This window comes from Melozone crissalis, unplaced genomic scaffold, assembly GCF_028551555.1.
Source record: "Melozone crissalis strain CALT ecotype California unplaced genomic scaffold, PUWL_Pcris_2 ptg000038l_1, whole genome shotgun sequence".
Lineage (NCBI taxonomy): Eukaryota > Metazoa > Chordata > Aves > Passeriformes > Passerellidae > Melozone > Melozone crissalis.
Genome location: NW_026535816.1, coordinates 3,503,189 through 3,526,207, shown reverse-complemented (window position 1 = coordinate 3,526,207; position 23,019 = coordinate 3,503,189). Strand labels below are relative to the sequence as shown.

Below are 23,019 nucleotides of genomic sequence, written 5' to 3'. Positions count from 1 at the left end.
CTAGAAATTCTAGGTTAAAAAAAAAAAAACCTGCCATTATACCTTTGCTCCACTTGAGAATATTCAGCCCACTGTAACTGCATTTTATTACACATCAGATCTTGGTATGAATTTCCAAAACAACCCACTCACCTTAACCGCAACCAGAATGATATGTGAGAAAACAGCCTTTCAGGTGTGCAAACACAAAACTCAGTCCTTCTCCTGCCCATGACCCTCAGTAATCTCACACCAATATCCTTCCCACAAGGGATTCTGCAGGATTTGTTCCCTCCCTGTGAGGCTAAACAGGAATTTCCACAGAAGCTCCCTGCGAACAGAGGCAGAGCACAACCAGGCAGGGAATCCTCTTCTTCCTTACTACACACATAGACCAGGAAAAACACTCACAAATGCTTCCTGCTGGCCCTTCCAGCAGCTAACAGATTCTAATAGCAGCTCTCCATATGATTCCTTGTCTGCTCCTCCTGCCATCCCACTCCTAGCATCCACAGACTTTCTCTTCAGTGCCTAATTCATCAGTGGGACTTTGCTTCCAGTTTGAATAGGAAAAGAAATCATGGACTACTTTGGGTTGGAAGGGGCCTAAAAGATCATCTTGTTCCCAAACCTGTGCTGTGGGCAGGGACAACTTCACCAAGCCAGGTTGCTCCATCCCCATCCAACCTCACCCTGAACACTTCCACAGCTTCTCTGGGCAATCTGTGCCAGCGCCACACCACCCTCACAGGGAAGAATATCCTCCTAATACTAATAGATATAAAATGTTCACACACAAAACACTATATTGACACTATCACAACTCAGTCTTTTAATGCTGGACTGCTTTCCTGACAAGAAAATGCCTTGTTAGAGTCCCAGAAACCCAAATAAACACCTGGAAGATGCTAATAAAACATCCACTTCAGTTCCTGTGAAATCCTGTCCATGCTCACCTTTATTTGCTTTGTCCTGTCCTGTGAAAAGGCTAAAGCACATCAGACCCTGGTCCCAAGGCAGTTGTGCTTTTCTATCACACCAGCCTGAAGAAATAACCCAAAGAGAGTTTTTGAGTGACCACAGTGGGCTGAAGTTACTCAGCTGGGGACTTTCTCCATCGCTGCCATGGGAGCAAGGGACTCTCCCCCATCAACTGCATCCAAAGGAAGGATGTACCAGTGCACTGATGGCCAGCCTGTCCCATGAAAACTCACTGCCAACAACATCCAAAGGAAGGATGTACCAGTGCAGTGATGGCCAGCCTGTCCCATGAAAACTCACTGCCAACAACCCACTGGAACCTCTCTCACTGCACCAGGGCTCTTCTCCTAGGCCAGCACCAGGAAACTGCCTGTTCTGAAGAGCTAAAAAGGACAGTTTCTATAGCACACCCTTCATACAGATTCACACAAGATAGTGATGGGGAAAAAAGTAAAACATGTTTACAGAACTAGGGAATAGGGTTTTATCACTATGTAATATATAATATGAAGAAGTCATTCTGGTATTTTTCCTCTCTAGTCTAAATCCAAAGCAGATGTTGCCAACACAATGAAGAATTAAATACATTAAACCAGTAAAACTGTGCTAAAGTAGCTGCTTTTCAACAAAGGGCACTCTAGACAAGCCTGGCAAGTTCCAAACTCCAATGTGGTGGCTAAAGGATTAAAATACAAAACAAGCCATGGAGACACTGAGAGCCCTCCATGACAAATGAGCATCACACAGTGGAAACAGCAACTCTTCCTGCCCTTTAGTAAAGTCCTATCACTCACTCTGAGAATCTCATTCCTAAGTGAATTAAAGCCTTGTCTCTAATATGCCTTTTGAGTAAAGAATGAGAAGGTTTTGACAAAGTTCTATTGACCCATCAGACTACTTTTATTGATGCACAATCTTTTCTGGACATTAGTCAGAGATCTAGCAAGTCATAGAAAATATTTTTCAACCATCAGCTCAATACTGCTGGTATACTTACAAGTAAGAATTAGGATGTGATTACTGCATGAGAACAAAGTTGTGACACCGAAAACAAACCGAAGAGAAAAAAAACAAAACCTGGCTTCCAGAGAAAATGAGCCAATCCAGCTACATCTTGGATCAAAAAGCCAAGAGCTCCAGCAGACAGACCTAGCCAAGGTGGAAGCAAATGTTCATACACTTGGTAACAAGAGGTGACAGAAACACCCTATGTGCTACCCTGAGAAAAGGCTCCAGAGAATATTTTCTGGGGTCAAGTTCAGGTTGAAAAGTTACAAGCAAAGAAAGTGTTCCCTTCTGCCTCTGCTGCATTAAGGGAAACAGGATTTGTACCTTTTGTAAATTACTAGATTTAAGAGTAAAATAACTATTTCACTCTTTACAGTATCAGTGGTTTTCCCATCTGAAACAACCCAAAACACTGGCTTTGAATAGCTAATCCAGAGTAGTAATAATAATGGTTACACATCACAAAGATCACCTTAATCAGAGCTCCAGGGATTACAGAGAACAAGAGCTCTACATTGACCCATTAATTTCTTATGCTCTAAAATGGATAGATGCCCTTCAATATTGAACACTGAAATATTTGTTGAGCCGGAAGAAACCAAAAATAGAAAAATATTATTGCTCAAGTTCCTGAGGATGTGCTCCTGTGCACAGCTCTGGGAATTCCTCAAAATGCTGTCAGTTCAAACTGGGCAGTGGAGGCACCATCCCTGGAGTGATTGCAGTCATGTCAATGTGGCACCTGGGGACATGGGTTAGGGCTGCACTCAGAAGTGCGGGGTTACAGGTTGGACTCAATCATCTTGAAGGTCTCTTCCAATTAAAGAACTCTATGTATGCCTCCAGAAAAGCATCAAAGGGCACAGAGGCACAACACAGTTCTAATTATTTGTCCTCTCAGCGCTCTGCAAAAAGCTCGATACAAACCATTAGAATTTCTGCTTTTACATGAAGCAGTGGGAGCACAGAATATTCTGGGTTGCAAGGGACTCACAAGGATCATTGAGCTCATGGCCCATGTGGGATCAATGCCTCAACCCTGGCATTGTGAGCACTGTGCTCTGACCAGCTGAGCCAATGGTTCAGTCTTCCCTGAAAGAGCTGTGCAAAACCAAAATCTGATAGCATCACAGGGAGTCCAGAAACCCCTAAACCAAAACATCACCACCACTCTCCAGCTGTACTATGTAAACCCTGCACCACTTCAGAAACGGATGAGTTGCTAAAAACTGACACAAACCAAAGCTGAAATACTTGATAACAAAAAACTAGCTGTAATATTGTGGGTTTGCTTACTATCTTCTTTTAAGGAATTTATACCTTCCCTTCTTTCTTTCTGTAACTTGTCGATGTTTATGTTGAAATGTACAGTTATGTATCTTTTATGTTTAAATGCATTTCAGAGAAATACTTCTGTAAAAGTGAAGTTCAAAATGTTTTCCTTTCATTGACTTTTGAACAGTATTCCAAATTACAGCAGCTATAATAATCACAAGCATCTATTACATATGCAATACTACAAAGAAAGAGATTTCCAATATCTACTACTTGAAGTAAGTCAGTCTTCCCCTCTTGTTGTGTAATTTATCACATGCAGCAAAATATAAGGAAAAAAATCACAAGTGGCACACTAGAAGCAATCACAGACACATGCATATCAAAATGAAATATAGGGCTGCCCAGACTTTCATTAAACATCTTTTTTACAAGTCAAACTAAACATCTTTTTTAAAAGTCAAACTAAAGAAAAATAACTTCTCCATGAATTCTAAATGATGCTTTACATCTACTGCCTTGGATTCTTTTTCCTCTTGTTTTTTATTTTTTTTAAGCATAATGATAGCTGTTTTTTCTCCTACTGCAATTTCTCTCATCTTTTTGTGACACCTGTGACAGCTCATTTACAACTTCACCTACAACTAATCAGTAAGAATTTAAACCTTCTTTGGAAAAATCTTTCAAGTGCCAGTCTCCTGAATACCATGAAAGAGGAATACAAAAAAATGACTTCTAAACTGGTAATAAGTAATTACAACTCCAGCCTGACACATGCTCGAGCCTCAAAGGACAGTAAATATTAGAAAACGCTACCAAAATATTATTCTTCCTGTTCTCAAACAACTTGCCAGGAGAAAAGGCAAGCTATGAGGACAAAAACTCCAAAACAAAGCCAATGTATTTAGCCAGGGAGTTAAGGTGGCCAAATAAGGAATGAAGGAAACATTAAGGATTAGATATACATTAATAGATATACACTACTGAGGCTGCAGAGCAACATCTCACAAAGGTCAACAAAGAGTTCAAAAGCTAGGAATAAAATATTCCTCAAATTAAAATAGCAGCCACAAACTCCTGCTTGATTTTGTCAAGCCACCATTCTGATGAAGAGTTCATGTAGCCTAAGGTCTTCATTTATTACTGAGGGTTTCTAAAGTGTCCATGCAAACACATGACAAACCTGTAATTTAAGCAGATCCTCCCAGTAAGATTCACTTGTCTTCACACTGGTTTTCTTCCCTCCCAAAGAAATGATTTCAGGACTATTTTTCTCCCCATTTATTCACGTAACATGTACCAAATATAATAAAACCAGAAAAAGCTTTAACATATAGTAAATGAGTATGCATTATTTACAATCTTCCACTCTGAGCCTTTAGCTGAAATGCAAAGAAAAATCTAAATTTTAATTCAAATACATCTGAGTACAAAGGCTTTTTTCCTAAAGAAAATGGCTGGCTGTACATGCAGCATTTTAACAGGACAAAACAAATGAGACTGCTCCTTTCCTTATGAGAACTCAAAGGCAGCCTTACCAATTCACTTAGGAACAAGGAAATTAAAAATTATCATCATCACTATCACCTACAGTGAGTAATTTATCATTCTTGCTCCTCACCAGTATCATGTTCCAACAGTGAGTGGCTACAACAAATACAATTAGACAGCTGGCCACAGAAGTGGGAGATAATGTGCTTTTGATGGAGTTTATCCAAGCATGGAGATGGAATGTTTGTCATCCATGCAGCAGAGCTGCTGCGCTTTTAATGGGGAAAAGAAACCCCTGGCAATTAAAACCCAGCAATTTTGTGCTTTAAAGATTCATAATCTGGATGTCACTGCAGAGAAAGTAAAGAGATGAGAAGGATAAAGCCTGCTTTGTAACATGGTAGAGCAGTATTTCCTTTACTCAGAAATCAGGCACTCAAGGTGCATTTAACTGTGGTACCCACACCAATTTCCAACTTCTAGCTTAATAAATTTCGTTTCTCACCTAAGGTTGGAACCAAAGATTCATATGGTAATACTTCTAGTTGGCTCCCAAATGGAAGACGTGATAGTAAGAAATGAAACTGCCAAACACTTAAGAAAATATTTTTTTCCTTAGTCAGAATTATTTTCTCTAGTCAACTCAACTTCCTTTTTCCTCCTGAAGGTTTTAATACGTCAGTCACGTCCTCTAGTTCATTATCCTTCCTTCACCCCCTTCCTCCCTCCCACTTTTTATACACACATACCCTGCTCTTTGACAAAATCTCCTGGGAGCAATGAAGAGACACTGCCATTTTCCTCTCAGGGGATATTGTTATTCAGCTAGGAAAGATCAACCTTGATGGACTCCCAGGGGAAATGCTTGCAAACAAAAGAGAAAGTTTGTCAATTGATTTCTGTGCTGAGGGTAATCACCATTATATTTTATCTCAAAAGCTCACACAGTGATCAACTTAGAATACAATTAATGGAGTATTTTTCTAGCAGCATCTACTAACTGATATTAGCCAGATGTCTCATTAAAATCAACAGTGACAAACTCTAGCTCTTTATTAGGAAAATGCACTTCTGCAGGCTAATTGATGGAGGTTTTTCTGCTATTATCTTTGTAGGATCAAAATCAAGTCAACTTGCAATAAAAGTACTTAGGAACAATTTCAAATAATTATTCCATGCAACCATTTCACACTTTGAAAACCTTCAATCTTTGAAAGCTAAGATAATCATATATAAAAGTAATGCTACAAAATGCTTCTTTTGTGGCAAAGCATGCAAGGAATGAAGAAAAAAAATTAACAGAAGCAATATAGTCTCAGAAAAAAGCACTAACTACCTCACCACCCTGTCTCAAAACTTCTAAAAGACTAACCAGCACATAAAAGATCATACTTAGAATGTTTCTTTTTGCTCAATAATTTTTTTATTTCTTATGTGTATTAGAATTTTTTGGGAAGACTTATTTAATTTCTTGAACATCTGGAAGAAAAACAACTATTTAGAGCCTTAATAATTTTTTAAGGCTATGACTCAATGTATTACAGGACTGAATCTGAAATATACTCAAGATGCACCAACAGTAAGACATGAGATTAATCTCTGATGAGCATGACCTAGTACTCTGCTAGGGGTTTTTTTGGTCACACAGAAGTATGAGAGCAGTTTCAAATAGGTGGAAGGACAAACAAATCAGGTGTGTCAATGTTATGCTCTTGGTTTGTGAACTGCACAGCTTCTCTATTTTACACAAGCTCACCACAGTGGCTGGGCATTCATGTCCTTAGCACATTTCATCCAAACTCAGAAAACAGCTGAGGAAAAACTGAGCACAGATTTTAGAGGAACTGAGCATTGTTTTACATGGGCAGATAGTGACAGGGCAAGGGGGAATAGTTTTGAACTGAAAGAGGAGAGATTCAGAGTTGGGATTAGGGGACATTCTGCCTGTGAGGAGAGTGAGGCCCAGCACGGGTTGCCCAGAGAAGCTGGGGATGCCCCAGCCCTGCAGTCCCAGGCCAGGCTGAGTGGTGCTTGGAGCCACCAGATCCAGGGTGGCACCCCTTGGGCATGCCAGGGGTGAACCAGGTGATCTTTAGGATCCCTTCCAAGCCAAAGCACTCTGTGGCTTTGCCACAGAGCCATGAAGGGCAGCCTCTCCTGCCTGAGGGACCCTGGGGGTTTCCAAGCCATGACCAAAGCCAGTGTGGTGATGAGCTGCTAACAAACTGCGATTGTGGCTCTGACTCCTGTCAGCCTTTCCAGCCTTCTGTCCTGTTAGCAAAGACAGACCAACAGGCTGCAGGAGGAAGCAGCAGACCCTGATAAGGCTGTTACTGCTACAGATGCCAGCTGAGAGCTCAGCTATTCAACTCTCATGCTGCACACTCCAACCAGAGGAGCCCACAGCCTTGTCTCTAACTACCTGCTGAATTACTCCATCAGTGCAAAGCCTCTGCAAACCCAAGTTCAGCGAGAGCAGCTGTGCACCCCATGCTGCTGACACACCAGTGCAGGAATGTCTGCCTCACACTGCTCTGCATGCACACAGGGCATGGCAGGGAGCAGGGAAAGCCACCCACACAGCCAGGGACACTGCAAACCCCCAGCTGCTCTGCAGGAGGGTCCCCAGAACAAACAACAGAACCCTACATGACATGTACCCCAAATAACATGTGCCCCTACATCTGCTTTGGTCATCTTTTAATGACAAAAAATGTCTGGGAAGGTGTCTTAGAAGAGGTCTTAAAAGGATGTCTAAAAAGATGTCTTAAAAGATGTCTAATATAGACTTCCATTTAATAAACCCCAAAATGTTACTGTGTATTCACCTAATTTGGTGATAACTGACAAGTAAATATGAAGTATTTGTACACACCTACTAATTAAAAATGATAATGATTTGCCTGGTTTCTAAGGACAGATTATTCAACAGACAGCCCTAGTTCTGATGGTAAAATCGCTTCGCTATCAGCAATGTTGATGGCAACATCGGGAATAAGAGAACCAAATCTGCTTCCACACTTGCATGGCTGAGGAAAAGCTGCTTTGAAATCAAATGCAAGCATATAAAGATGGATTTCCAAATTGCTATTTTTGTGGAGTATTTTTTGTAAATAAAGCAAAGATATTTTAAAATGTTCATATTCTAAAAAAGCCCTGAAAAATCCTGAGACACAAGTACCAAACCCTAGAATTAGGGGAAATGTAGGTAACTTTCGCTTTTTGTGCAGAAAATGAAAAGCCAGTAGAACAACAAAACATATGCAAACAAGAAAAACATCAAATATTATTTTTAAAGGGCAAATTGCAATCTTAAAGCATCTCCTCAAAAATTTCGACATAAATAATGGACTTTTATTGTTCATTTACTGCAAGGTTAGGCAGGCTGATATGATGGATGAACTGCCAACCTTCAACTAAACTTCTACAATCCATCATAGAAACTGTGGAAATTTCACTCCAAGTGTCAATAAACCTAAATGATGGAGTGCAAAATACTTCACAGCATTCTGATAATTTTTTACAAGCTGCATTTGCTGCAAAATTTCAGAAACACTGCTCTTACCCCACTTCCCTCCCCTTCTTCTTGGAAGTCATAAAATGCAGGTACACATCTTGATTTATATGCCAATGATGCCACAGAATCACAGAGCAGAAATGAAGTTTTTGTAAGAGCTTAGTGCTGGGGAAAACAATGTTTATAAAATAAGCTATTTTACTTTACCCAAACATCAGAAAGATTTGTAAAGATTCCTGTTTAATCAGTTATTCAAATATGGCCAAATTAATAAAATTAAACCAGGGCTGCAGTGGAGCTTGATCTCAAATCTGACTCTGCCCTGAGGCAACTAGATTTATCCTATGATACATGAAACAGGAGGGGTTCCATTTGTATGCACAGTAAAGTATACAGACTTCCATTTAATAAACTCAAAAATGTTATTGTGTATTCACCCAATTTGGTGATAAATGACAAGTAAATATGAATTATTTGTACACAGCTACTAATTAAAAATGATAATGATTTAAACTGTATACATGGGAAAATTCCACTTTTTGACATCAACAAGCTCTCATGCAGACTGCTACTCTGCAAAAATGTTTGTAAATGCAGCAGCATGACCTGACATCCAAACCAGGAATTACACTGCCTGATGCAGGCATCCAAGAGTTTGTCATCACCCCAAGCAGCTTCTATCATACAGAAACATTCTTTGTGTCCATGTCAGAGGAAGCATGCAGCTCCTCTTTGTACACTCACGCAAAATCCCAATAAACCAGCTGTAGCAGAATTATCTCAATATATCAGAACTAAATTAAAAATTACCCCTTTACACTTGATTTTGTGATGTGACTTAAGCATGAAACTCCCAGAGGTTTCACAATACTCCAGAGGGCAAAAATTTCAGTTCCTACTCTTGATTTCAGAGCGTAATGCTCTTTTGTCAAATTTGATGATGGGATTTGAATAAATTATTAGAAAGCATTTAGAATTTGTATTGCATATAAAAGAAAATTACTGTGAAATTGGGCCATCCTGTCTTTGCTTATAATGTAATGTTTGGAAGCTCAATGCATTACTCAGGCAAGCCAACATCAGACTTTCTGTATTTCAGAAGATGGGCCAGAGAACAGAAAAATCCCAGTGCTCCTTCCCCTTCCTCACCTACCTGCATTGCCCCATAACACCATTACTGCAGTTTTACATCCATCTCTCTTTAGAAAGAGCTCATCTGACACCTCTGTACTGCAGAAATGAATGTTTCAAGGCAAGGACTGATGATAAATGAAGGATAATTAATGGATTGTCTCTTAGTCCAGTGCAGTACCAGCCATGGATGAAGAAACTGAAATTGTCTTACCGTACACTGTGTGCTCGTTGTAATGCTCAGGGTGAAATCTGAAGAGAATTCCAAGTCTGGAGTAGATGCAGTATTGCAGTCAATATGCTGTCAGAAAGGATGATAAAATTCTGTCAGTAAAGGTGAGGAATGGCAATTAAGATCTCCCTTTAGACTAAGGCTGTTCAGTTGTTCTCATTATGAGACAATTTCTATAAGGCAATACTATTTCAGCTTTCCAAAAAACGGGAAGAGACTAAACAACTACCTAATCCCACGTGACAGAGCACCTGAAACTCCTCTTCCTCACACACCCAAATCAATTTTCATGCTGCCCTGTCTTTCTTTAGGGAATGTTTTGCTTCTTGAAAAGTTACATTATGAACTATATAGAATAAGCAGCACCTGATGTGAGCAAATACACCAAAGTGCCTTCTGTAATAATCATAATGATGAATGGGAACATTTTTAAACTTTCCCTACAAAATATAATCCATTTGTTCTGTGGGATAGCTATTGATTAAAACAATTTATCTATAATGCCACTGTTCCTCAACTCATTAATTTTACTACTTTGTACTGTAACTCCAGCAAACAAGCACATGCATTGATTTTAAGTTATTTTAAAAAGCACGAGGGCTAAATGAGAACAAATTGCTATAAAGCCATTCAGCACAACAGCTATGCTGCATGCTGACAAAGTTTGATAAGCCCCTCCATCTGAGCTGGACAGTGACTGCTCATGACAGCATGGATTAGAAAGGGATATGCATGCACTGTTACCAGCAGAGCATTGCCAAAGTAAATGTGGCTTTGGATAGAAGAAACCATAGAACAGAACAGTCTGAATATGGGAAAAGTACCTTACAAAAAGCTCAAAAGTTGGTAAGAAAAGCAGTTAATACAAACCTTCCAGTCTCAGCAGCAAGAACCTCACTGCACTTTTATAAAGGCCAAAGTTTGTGTGTGCCATGTGAATTTCAGCCCCTCCTCCATAAACCAAGGAAAATTCTCACCTGCCTCCTAAGCACTAAGTAACCTGCTCAATGCCAATGTACCTTAATGACACTGGCTGTAGATATCAGTGTGTTTGGATCCAGCACCTCCACAACAGCTTCTGGAACGACAGCTTTCTTCATACAAGACATGTCAAAGCCATACACATCTTCCCAGAAAAGCAGCTTGTCCACGTGTTTATTCATGTCCCCAACAGCCACCAGACTGATGGTGCACAAGTCAGGATAAACTGCAACAACACAAACAGAGCAGTGAAATTTTATTTATACACACAGAGGATTTTTTACTCTTTTGTCTGAAAGTGATAACATCTCAAGAGAATAAAAACATAACTTTTTTTAGCTCTTGGACAAGACACTTTTTCTGCTGCTTTACTTTCTAGAGTCCCATTTGTCCACGGAAGAGACTACAAACAAAAATTTAATTTTCACACACTAGTCTGGTACTTCCTATTCATAACAAAATATCTTTGTAGTTGAATCCCACTACCAGGAAATGACTGGAAACTTGATGTCTGAAGAAAATAGTTTGGAACAGCCTGTTGTGGTTTCCATACAGAGACTAACCTTAAATATATTCCATAACAGCAGAAGGACAGCCAAACAGAAATTCAGGTAAGGGCTTTGTAATACCAGGAAACCTCTGTGGAAAGATCTTATTTTCAGAAAAAAGCATATATTCTTATTCAAGAGCTTTATTCCTGTTTGCTGTCAGCTCTGGCTGATTCTTACCTTACAACCTAAACAATTATTTCTGTGTACTGGAAATAACCACTTTTCTGCCTGCATCTGAAGAGCTGGAAGTGGCCCAACAGACAGAAGAGAACCTCATGGATTCCCTCCCTCCCACTTGCAGGATAAAGCTATCATTCTACACTATTTTCACATTTGTGCTTTTCCTTCTCCCAAGAACATCTTCATAACAAGGAACTGCTTACAGCTTTACGAATAGTAGTGGAAAACTGACATTTGCCTTCTGAACAGCTGCCAACAAAGCCAGTCAATCTCTTGACAATCTCACCTGACTGCAAAACCCACAAAGAACAGCTGCTATCTACATGGCTGTCTATAACCCTAACAAATAGTAAAAGAACCTCAATTTATATTTAGGCAGGTTTCTTTTCACAAAGAAATTCCCATGTTTTGTTCTTCAGAGTTTTAAAGCCTCTAAAGTCATATACATTAAATTCTTGACCTGATTTCTGAAAAAAGTGTCAACTAAAACACCCTATTGAATTTAATCTTATATTAATACATGAAAGGAGCAGTGTTAATACAACTGAAGGCAAGTGTCTCTCTTCCTCCCCAGAATCTGGTGAACTGTAAAATTAATTTTGTCTTCAGCTCTGCTTGAAATTACAGTTTATCAAAATGAATAAATCATTGCTATAGGATGGTAGGTCAGAAAAGCAGTATTTTCTACCTTGCAAAATACTGAAGACAGAGGCAGCAAATTAAAATTAGACCTTTCATACAGTTTTGGGCCAAAGGAAATATAAATAGTGATTGTAAAGAATAACCTTCTCTAAAGAAGTTTTTTATTGTTCTATGAAGACATTCAAGTAAGTACGCTGCAATTTTTCTCACTTGCTGACTATTTCAAGCAGAATAAACAAGCATCAGCAAGCTGAGATTGGAATCCAATTGGTAAACTATCATCACCCCTGCTCTGCAGCTGAGGAAGTGGGAGCAGAAGGTGTCTCAGGAACAGCCTACAACTCCCTCAGCAGCTCAAAGATAACTGTAAGAATCCTAACAGGAGGAGGGTTAAACTGTCCTGTCCCAAACAAATCCCTTGGCTCCAGCTCAGCTGCCAGCTGTCACACATCAGCACCATGTGTGGTGGTGGGAGGACGTACAGGTACCTTCTGAGCCACCACTGGGTGAAGATGGCTTCTGCAAGCTTTCCGCTGCTGTTTGACAGTGCCTGCGTACAACACTGGGCTCTGCCCCGCAGCACTCTCACCCTCAACAGCAACCACCGATGTCCAAAAATGAAAAGACAGAGTGATACAAGCAACAAAAGCAAGGGCTAAGAGCCTTTCAGGGATTATTTTTTAGGGGAATGGGTTCCATAGGATGCAATGGCACGGTGACAAGAGACGAAAAGACTGGCAGTCCTTGGTTACAGAACACACAGGAGCATTGCAGTTCCATTGGAAATGAAAATTAAAGCCACAACAATGTGGTTAACTATTTTATAAAATTTCTTCTTCTGACTAGCCCTAATTTCATACACATTTTGTAAACCAAGGAGAAATTTAATGACCTCTATCAAGCATAAAATATTTGAACTGGATCATAATCAGTTTTTATTAAATCTTTGTTCTTACAGGAAATCCTTAAATCAGCAGTGGAACTCATGATCGATTACACAAGGGAAAATGTAAACACAAAATGCTCCAATTTAATTTGCATTTTCACTACTAATAGCAGCAAAAATAGACAATGTCTATTCAGACTTCACAAAAAAAAAAATCTGTGTTCCACCAACAGGGCTCAGGCAGAAGACTACAGAGATTCATTAATTTACAGACGCACCCATGTCCTACACACAGTACTGAGATTTGACTGAAAATGTGAGCAATGCTATCTGAATCATCTGAACAGTGTGGAGTTTTGTACATATTTAAAAGCACCTGCATGAAACTGCATTTGCCATTTCCCCATTGCCCTTGATTTTCATGGAAATCCTCTGCTCTTTCTGTAACACTTTCCTGTGCAATCCTGACAGACTTGTCATTTTTTTCTCCATTAAGCCTATAATTCAGTAATTATTCCCCCTCACAGGTGAAATGAGGAAAATGCTGATTGGCCAGGAGCAGGCACTGCTCCCAGCTCTCCCAGATTCATGGCTTTGACCATCTGTGTCCTTCTCGACTGGGTGCCCACGGGCCATCCGTCACCAGGGCAGCTCACGTGCTGGGAGAGAGGGATGGGAAACCCTCAGCCCCAGCAGGGCCTCACGGGCTGCAGATACACAGCAATGGCTCCACGTGCTGGGAGAGAGGGATGGGGAACCCTCGGCCCCAGCAGGGCCTCACGGGCTGCAGATACACAGCAATGGCTCCACGTGCTGGGAGAGAGGGATGGGGAACCCTCGGCCCCAGCAGGGCCTCACGGGCTGCAGATACACAGCAATGGCTCCACGTGCTGGGAGAGAGGGATGGGGAACCCTCGGCCCCAGCAGGGCCTCACGGGCTGCAGATACACAGCAATGGCTCCACGTGCTGGGAGAGAGGGATGGGAAACCCTCGGCCCCAGCAGGGCCTCACGGGCTGCTGGAGTGGGAGAGCAATCCTCAGATACACAGCAGTGACTCCACATGGATGCCATCATCATTGTGATGTGAAGCAGCACTGTGTTTTGGATGTATTATGTTTTGAATGACACCTTCCTTACCTTTGTCACCCCTCGACTCCACATGGATGCCACCATCACTGTGATGTGAAGGAGCATTGTGTTTTGCATGTGTTTTGTTTTGAATGACACCTTCCTTACCTTTGTCACCCCTCCACTCAAGTGTGTGAAAAGATCTCTCTACCTGAGCAACAGCTCTAAAGAACAAACAGATGGGCCCTGGGCAGCAAAAATGTTATGTTCCCAACCAAAGCTATTCCATACTGTACACATTACCCCAGACAGTGTGACACAATCCACGCCAGCATGGCAATAGGATGAGCTGAAGTAATGATGATATGACTGACTGCACACATACCTGGAAATTTGGATTCTATTCCCGGCTCAGTCACTGAAAGATCTGGTCAGATTGCAGCTGCTGCTATTGCTTTTTTCAGCTTTCAAACATTCTCGGTAATAATGACCTTGGGCTCAATAGTACCAAGTGGCATTAGACAAAATTAAGCAGATTCAGGAGTCTCTCTGGTAAGGCTTCACCTCAGAGTGAACTCTTAGTTCTGGCTCATCTGGATTTGGGTGTGCAATTCAGCTGTGCTGCAGGAGAGTCTGTGGTGCTGAGCAGCTTCTCATGGACCCAGGGCACAGCCTTTCACCTGCTGGACAAGCTGGCAGAGGAACTGCAAGCACCTTAAAGAGACTGCTGGCAGAACTGAAAATCCCATCAGTGCCTGTACAACACTCTGTGCTTTGTCATGAGTTAAAGAAGGGCCCAAGATCATTGTCAGACCCCAAAGGATGAGTGCACTGCAGAACCAGGACACCCCATCTCTCAAAGGAACCTCTGGGAGCTACAAACAAGAGCAAACCCACCAACAATACAGTCTAAACAGAGGTCAGAAATTTCTGGCCCTTTTCAGAAGGCTTTGGAAGTAGTAGCTAAACAAAATGTTTCCTTATGATTTTAGGGAATGTCCCTGGATTTAATTGTACTGCAGTGTAAAATTATCAGCACATACATACACAGAGTGCACCCCATGTTCCTGATGTGGCTGGACTATTACTGAAAACAAAAAAAACTCTTATTCTGTCACATTTCTCAAGTGGCTACTAAATATTCTAAGACACAGCTTGTTTGTATGTTCAGCTTTGTGAGCAAATGCATAAAGCCCATTTTTCCTGCAGCAGTCAGTAGTACACAAAAACTCACTGCAACCAGAGGAAAGCACTGCAGCAAGCACTGTGACACAGTCATTAATCCAATCATTAGGTCAGTGTAGTGAAACTGTGTGCATGGTTAGCACAAAAGGGGAAAAAAACCCCAGACTGATGACTACAATTGAAAAGGTCAATATGAAATACTGACAAAGGAATTAAGCACATGCAGAACTCATGCACAAAACTGCACCACATGGGAAATAAACACTTACAGGCATTTAAACACTACCTAAGATAACAATATCTAAGCTACTTAAATGTGTAAAAGAACTCCAAAGCAAACACTTTTGTTTTGTCACAACCCTACCCTGAAGCCATAAAAATAAAGACCATATCACCACCAGAATAAATACGCTGAACTGAAACAGTGTCATTCCATTTGTTATTTCATGTTTGAAAATATATCCTGCCTACACAGCTTCCCTCCCTCAGGAAAACACCCTATCCACTTTCCCTCAAATCCACAGTAGCTTACTCAAACAGCATCACACCTTACAAGATAAAACTTATTTTCCTCTGTTCATAGTTATGCAGAAACTTGGATTTCAGGGGGGAAAACAAATATCCACATGTGTGGGAAGAAATAGGGAGGAAAAATTTAGTCTGTACTTAAGAATAAATAGCCCCCTCTATTCTTAAAAACACCATTAACTTGAGACATTGGTACCCCATCTAATGTTCTCCTATTGCCCATACAGTAAATTAATATCTTGAAGCTCCTACTAATGGAAACATTTTTCACTGAGACTGGCAACTTTCTCATCCATGCATAGCTTATTCTAAGGCTCTGAGTTCATTTAGCTTCCCCCAGAGCTAAATTTATTGAAAGAACTGAGCACCAACCTGAGCCTCCCTCTGCCAGGTACTTGTCCTTGGCATAGATGACAGAATCCAGCATTGACTCGAAGAGAAGGAAATAACCCTGTTTAGAGAAAAGGGAAAGAATTTAGAAATCATTGTGTTTCTTATACTTAGTCATTCTACAGAGAGGCTTTATCAACATAGTTTAAGAACATCATAAACCATACACCCAGAGAGTTTTACAACAACAGCACTGTCACTTCAAAACTTGTTATATAAGTATCATCTTTAATTTCCCAAACTGCAAGTACGTAGCACACAGAGAAAATAAACACACCATCTACACCAACAACTACCCAACAAGAGCCCTACAACAACAAAAGACATGGAATTCAACTCAAAGTAAGTGAAAAGCTGCATGTATTGATTTTTTAGTAATAACTGTGAGGTTCCAAGAAAAATAAAAAAAAATAAATAAAAATAAAAGCCCTTCTGCTTCAGATCTGCAAGTAACACTGAAACTATTGTCAGAGGAAGGTCAGATGGAATGCATCTTTGCTTCCCCATATTTGCAACCTCATAGTGCCCTGCATCAATCCCAGCAGTGCTCACTGAGAGAGGTGGAAATAAATAATGTACCAAACATTGGTTTTCTGGGTGTTCTATACCATCTAGCAGCACCCAGACTTGCAAAATTTCCAGGATAAAAATGATAACTAGATCTGCACAGGGCTTTTTTGTGTTGGAATTAATTTTATGGCATAGGATACTGCCATTGGTGTTCAGAATAATTTATTGTAAACTTCAGTGACTCGTTTGCTGAAACAGGGAAACATTCCTTATTTGAATATTTGAGATACTAAAAAATTCAAATAGAAGTATCAAACAAAATTTGCATTTTATAGAGCAAAGCATTTATCCCCTTTCTCAATTACTTCTAAACATAAACAAACTGCACATTTATGATATATAACCCTTTGTTTTCCCATCGATATACTGATTTTATACCCTTCCTGTCCTCCATGTCTGAGCATCACTGTTACTCAATACTGTAACATATTTCATCTACAGCCTCACAACACCAAACCAATTACGACAAACACCAACAAAGGTTTTGAATTTTCATTTAGCAACCTCATTTTCATTTTACTTAAAACACAGCTCAGCCACATGGCTTGATTTAGTTGGCAAGAACAAAATGGACAACTGAAGCCCAGACTTTGGACCTGCAGTAATTTACCAAAGAAAAGCTAGGAAGCTGCAGCAGAGGGGTTTCAGATGGGTTTTAGGAAAAATTTCTTCACTGAAATGGTTATCAAGCACTGGACCAGGCTTGCCCAGGGCAGCCCTGGAGGGATCTAAAAGTCATGTGAATGTGACACTGGGGACAGGGTTTAGTGCTGGGTCAGACTCAATGATCTTTAAAAAATGCTTAAACTTCAGAATTGCTTATAAGTGCCATTTTCTGCAGCCTTCAGAACAAAAAACCAAAACTGAAAACCCCAGAAACTTGAAGCAGGACATATTTGTAACCAAAGGGAACACAGTGTGAAAATAATGGCCATGTCATTTTCTCAATCTATTTCTCCTGGTAATACTGCTTCACTGAAAACTTTTCTTCCCAATCTTATCTGTTCTTCTGTTTCACTGCCCAAGTTCTGTACATCCTCAGAATGAATCCCAGAATGAAGAGTACTGCTTTGTGAGCAATTGCTGTTAGTAAGCCTTGCTGAACAGCTGAAAAGGCCTGGAGCTCCAGTTGCATCAGGCAGGAATAATGTGATGCCCACAGCAAGCCAAAAGCACAGCATAGAACCACGGCTTTCTTCTTTATACAGTTAAAAATAGAATATGTTTAGCTCACAAAAAGTATTTATAGATGCCTTTAAGTGAAAATGAGCTGTTTTCACAGTATTTTAAAGATAACCTCTAGGACACATTGAAGACTAGTCACTGGCAAGAGTCAGTAATTGACAAATGACATCTTTATGGATTAGGTCTGCAGGTCCTTCTTTCTGCCCACTACCTGTGCCTGCCAGGCTGTGCAAGGAGAACAGCTGGAAACACTCAGGAGAAATACAGAGACATCCTCACCATCCTTTTCCTGACCTTTCCACTCTGGCACTGCTGGTTCTCCCCCACTCCCAGTTTTCTCTCTCCCCATCCATTATAGCATTCCTGTAAGTTACACAAACCATCAATGGTACTGAACCAAGTAATTTACTACCTACACCAAAACGCTTTGCTCAGTGTGCTGTGATCATCTGTAGTGTAAGTTAGAATGCAATTTCACAGCCTGCTGCCCCACCTGTAGGGGAGCTCTCTGGAAAGAGAATTACACCTGACAGCTTATCCTGGGATGCTCCTGTGGGGAACTCTTGCTTCACCCCCAAAAATGGTCGAGGGTTTATTTTTCCCTTAAGCATGTAGTGACATCCTCAAAATCAATCCCTGCAAAGAGATGTCTACGATACAAATCTGTGAGCTGCATATTATTAGAACAATCTTGATGGTGGCTAAACTAAGACACAGCAAAGGTGACCTTCTCTGTTAAAGACAACCCGAATGCAGAGAACTCCTTAGATTTTATGTTGTCCCATGGCATGTTTTCTACTAAAGAGCTGGCCATTTCCTTCTCAGAAAGAACATATTTTTTTTATTTCCAAAGCAGAAACTAAATGTTCTCCAGCTACCACCAAAGGCCCATATAAACAGATGTGGCAGGAACAGAAATACAGCACTGTAACTCTGTTCAAGCACACTGCTCTGCCCCATGTCAGCCCAAGGAGACACCCACTGAGCCCCCTGAGCCCATTAGGAATGGGAATATTGCTACATTTCTCATATTTCCTTTGTATCTGTATTCTGTGTTCCTCACAGAATTATAAAAGGCTCCTGGCTCTTTGATGCCTTCATATTTTGCATTGTTAATTTTTCCCTAATATTCAAATATACTACAGCATTGTCATATTCATTTTCATTTTAATTCAAAGCTACATAAAAATATTTTACCAACTGATCAAAACATAAGTATTAAAGTTCTTTTAGCTTTAATGTTTCAGTATTTACATGATAATCTTTGTAGAGAAAAAGAGTTTAAATTCTTTAAAAGCATCAAAGTGGATTAGCATGTTTAGAACAAGCAAGAATTAGCAGAATTGTTGGTGCAGCTGAAAAAACCTGCATAAAGATAGAATTTAGAAGCATTGTTTAACTACTTGAATAAGCATTGTGTTTCCCCTCCATTTGCTATCAAAGATGCATTTTATTATTTTATTATTAAATTACAGAACCTGATCTGGTTCTCCAGATTTAGTAAGGCCCAATCCCAAACATTTAATGAGATGAAAAACAGCTATCAAATCACAGGCCCAGAGAGTCAGTTTTATCTTTTTTAACGCCCAGTGGTATAAAAAAAAAGTGCATTATTGTCTTAAATTGAAGTTTTCAACTACAAGATTTCCACGGGCCCACAGAGTAAAGCAAGCTACAGAAGGTATGCAACACAGATTAGACAACAGATTCTGATCTCCGACACAAAATTGAGTCTGGCATTAACAAATGCACAAAACTGATGTGGTCCACTCTAAGTCATGGAAAAATATTTTTTATTTGACAAAATTCCCTCCAAACCTGCAGCACAGTTAAATGCCAAGCAGCAGCCACACAAACACTTCAGCATGCTCTGCTGCAGCACCATCTCCCACATGCTAAGTTTGCCTTCATGCTGATCTCACATGAACATTTTCATTTTAAAAAAAAGAGGAAGTAATTCATTACTGGCAGAGCAAGCTCACAAATGTCAGTGTCACAGCTTGACTCTCATTCTGCACACCCTGTTGTTTCCTTAAAGCAGAAAAAGTAAGAACACCAAATGGGAAGATGTGAAGAGCAGAAGTGTGATCCCCATTACTTGTGTTGACAAAAAAAAAAAATCATGCAAGGAAAGAACTGTGTATCTCTCACAGAAACAGGGGAAAGGAGGAAGGAGAGACAAGATGCTTTCCAGTGTTTCAGACATCCTCATTTCCTTGTCTTTCCCTAGATCTTGAATGCCTCTGCTCACAGCCCATTCTCATGTATTTTCAAAAGTATTTTTAAAAAAAGAGAAAGAAATACAAAGAGAAGAAAAAGGAGAGAAGAAAACATTAGCTGACCAAAGACATGATTAAAAGACAAGTACCGGGTTGTATCCTAAGTGTATTTTAATCTGACAGTCCATCTCTTCCCCAGTTTTATCTTGTGTAACTCTGCTGCACATTCAGCACCATAAAGCACTGCATTTAAAACCCCCAATTTATGAGTCCGTGCTGTACATTAACACTGTATTTGAGACAACCTTCCCAGACAATTGTCTCTCATAGCAGAGCTTTACAAACAAGAAATGCAGATATTCTCAAGTGAATAAAACTAGCAACCTTTAGCATTATAGTTTTAGCTAGAGAAAGGAAGCAAAAACAATACTGATGGCAAGAAAAATCTGCACACAGATGCAGCTGTGCAAGGACATTCCAAAAAGCACTACATACATTTTGGTTCTTTCTGCACTCATCTTTTCAATAAGCAGCCTATGAAGTTTACAATTACTCTACCTAAATATGGGAGCAGTAATTCAGTCACTTTTGTATGTCATACTTTCCTGCCCAGGAATACATGTAAGTCAACACACTGAATAAGAAGTAAGGGATTTACAATAAGTAATGGATTTATCTGTAGGTGACTTGTAACACAAGCAACAAAATACGAGAGCCTGGTACTAGCATACAAATCTTTAGTTATGCATATTAAGGTTTTTAAAGGTTTCACATATCAGAGCTCTAGGCAGGCAGGATGGTGTGTTGGGAAGGATGAAAGTTTGACAAGGAAGTCTCACAGATATGGATGCTTGGCAGGAAGATTTTTGAATGTAGAGTCTGATGAAGGAATAGAGATGGAAGCAAGTTCTGATGTAGAAGAAAAGAATGGCTGAGCCAGTCTTACTGGACAACCAAGGAGGCAAAGGGTGTGTTAGTTAGTTTTTAAGATTTAGAGCAAAGGCTAAACCCACCCCAAACAAGATGATGTTTTTACCAAGCAGAAAGATAGCACAGGCAAACAAGTCAGTAAATGTTGCAAGTAGAAAAAAGATTTCAAAATTTTCCACTGCAAGAAAACTGAAAAATAACTTGTAGCTTAGACTGTAATGTACTGACTGTTAGTGATTGGAGAACAGTGACATGAATATGGTGATTACAGCAGTTATGATAGGCTAGAGATAATAGTTAAGGTATAGATTGGTTCTACTGCATTAAGATGCAGTATAGAATGCATGGTAACCAAACTTCAGGTGTCACAAGCTGAATTTAGAATGTTACAAACATGTTCACTATTTCATGAACATGCTAATTTCTTTCACAGCCTTAAAGAAAATCACTGAAGGTACAGCTGCTCTTCATTCAGCCCCTAAACCTGGAACACAAAAAAAACCATATCCAGAAGGAATTTAAATTGGGAAACTGTTATTTTGGAAGATGGTACGTGTGCATTTCAAATACAAATTTCTACAAAGACACACATGCACTCACACACACCTGCCCATTGTGTAGTATTTAAAATGCTTCTCCCATTTTTCCATAATTTAAGGGAACAAATTTATAAATGAGAGGGAGTAAGAGAAGCAGTTTGTGGCAGTCATAGGTCACTTCTGCAATTAAGTAAATGATCATTAGAAACCATCACACTGAGATGCTCATAATACAAGACACTGCTCTATGTGACAGCTTTTTCAGAAAGCCTAATCTAAAAACAATCCTGGGAGAATGCAGTATTTTTCCTCTCTCTTGCCTCATACTTGTTTTTAATTTTCTGATGTTCCAGACACAGCGCCACAAAAAAAAGAAAAGCTTATTGTGTACTGATCTTAAGCAGCATTCTCTATCAAGCAAAACAAAGCTATGGCTCCACCAAAGGTTTGATATTCACTAATCTAAAAGCAGTTTGTTTCCTAAACAGAAACAGCAACTTTCCATATTTTTGTTACGAAGAAAAGCATGAGAATTTTCCTGCCAGCCCATACAGATTCTCTGCATAAAGAGGCAAAATCTGACATATACTGAATTCTTTTTAACTCTCACACTCACATATTAAGAAGTGATTTCACACTACATAATGTAGGGAAGGAAATGAAAAAGCAAATTCACACAAGAAAGGCAGACAAAGAAAAATCTTCATCTGCGTTAGAGAACATAATGTTCCTTTGTGGACAGGGCTGGAACATTGTGTACCCCATCCAGCTATCAATCTTACTTGCACAGCATTGTCCTCTTTATCTCTGTCATGCAGTAACCTATAAAAATCCTAACACTCCAAACTATTTACAATACCTAATTAACTGAAGTGCACATGGCTATGTAATTTTCACATAAAACAGGTAAATTAGCACACAAAACAAAAATATCCAACATTCAATACTTTCTCACGAGAGCTGAGTGTTGAAATCCTTTAGTTCATCTTAGAGGCACTGATTTACAACATGACCTCAGCTCACCTATCCAGGTTCTCTATAAACCCAAATCTGGGCTCCAGAAGGAGAAACGTGATTTTGGGAACATTAATCTTGGTGCACATATTAGGAGGCTGATCAGAAGTTTCTCTGAAAAAACTATAATTACATTTCTAGTGAAGCCACCATACTGTTGAAATCACCAACCATAATGTGCTATTTTTAAATCACTGGTTTAAGCCAATGGCTTAAACTATCCTTGAAACTAGTGACCTCAACACTAAATTAAGCTCATGCTTCAAATAACACACATCACAGCAGGGCAGGAAAAACTGCAGATTTCTAATTCCTAGTTCACTGACACATGTAATATTAAACAAATATATACAAAAAAGGCAAACCAATTTATTTGCATCTTTCCCTGAAAAACAGGTAGATACATATGGATTCATAGATGAGTGCCTGACCTCCCCACCAAAGGCTGTTGTATATAACAGAACAGCCAGTTTGTTAAAAAAAGAAACAAACCTCACAAAGAAACAAGTAACATTGAATATAAGCTTTCATTCCC

At 39.8% G+C, this 23,019-nt stretch overlaps 1 protein-coding gene across 1 annotated transcript in view; it reads right to left on the bottom strand.

The window, feature by feature from the left end:
* The window catches only part of PRMT3 (protein arginine methyltransferase 3), a 54,013-nt gene that overhangs the window by 11,262 nt on the left and 19,732 nt on the right, over positions 1–23,019 (bottom strand). Inside the window, exons 10-12 of the mRNA XM_054283720.1 lie at positions 16,010–16,088; positions 10,634–10,821; positions 9,597–9,683 (exon numbers count right to left, since the gene is read on the bottom strand). Of these exons, the coding sequence (XP_054139695.1) occupies positions 9,597–9,683; positions 10,634–10,821; positions 16,010–16,088 (354 nt within the window). The remainder of the gene's footprint in view (positions 1–9,596; positions 9,684–10,633; positions 10,822–16,009; positions 16,089–23,019) is intronic.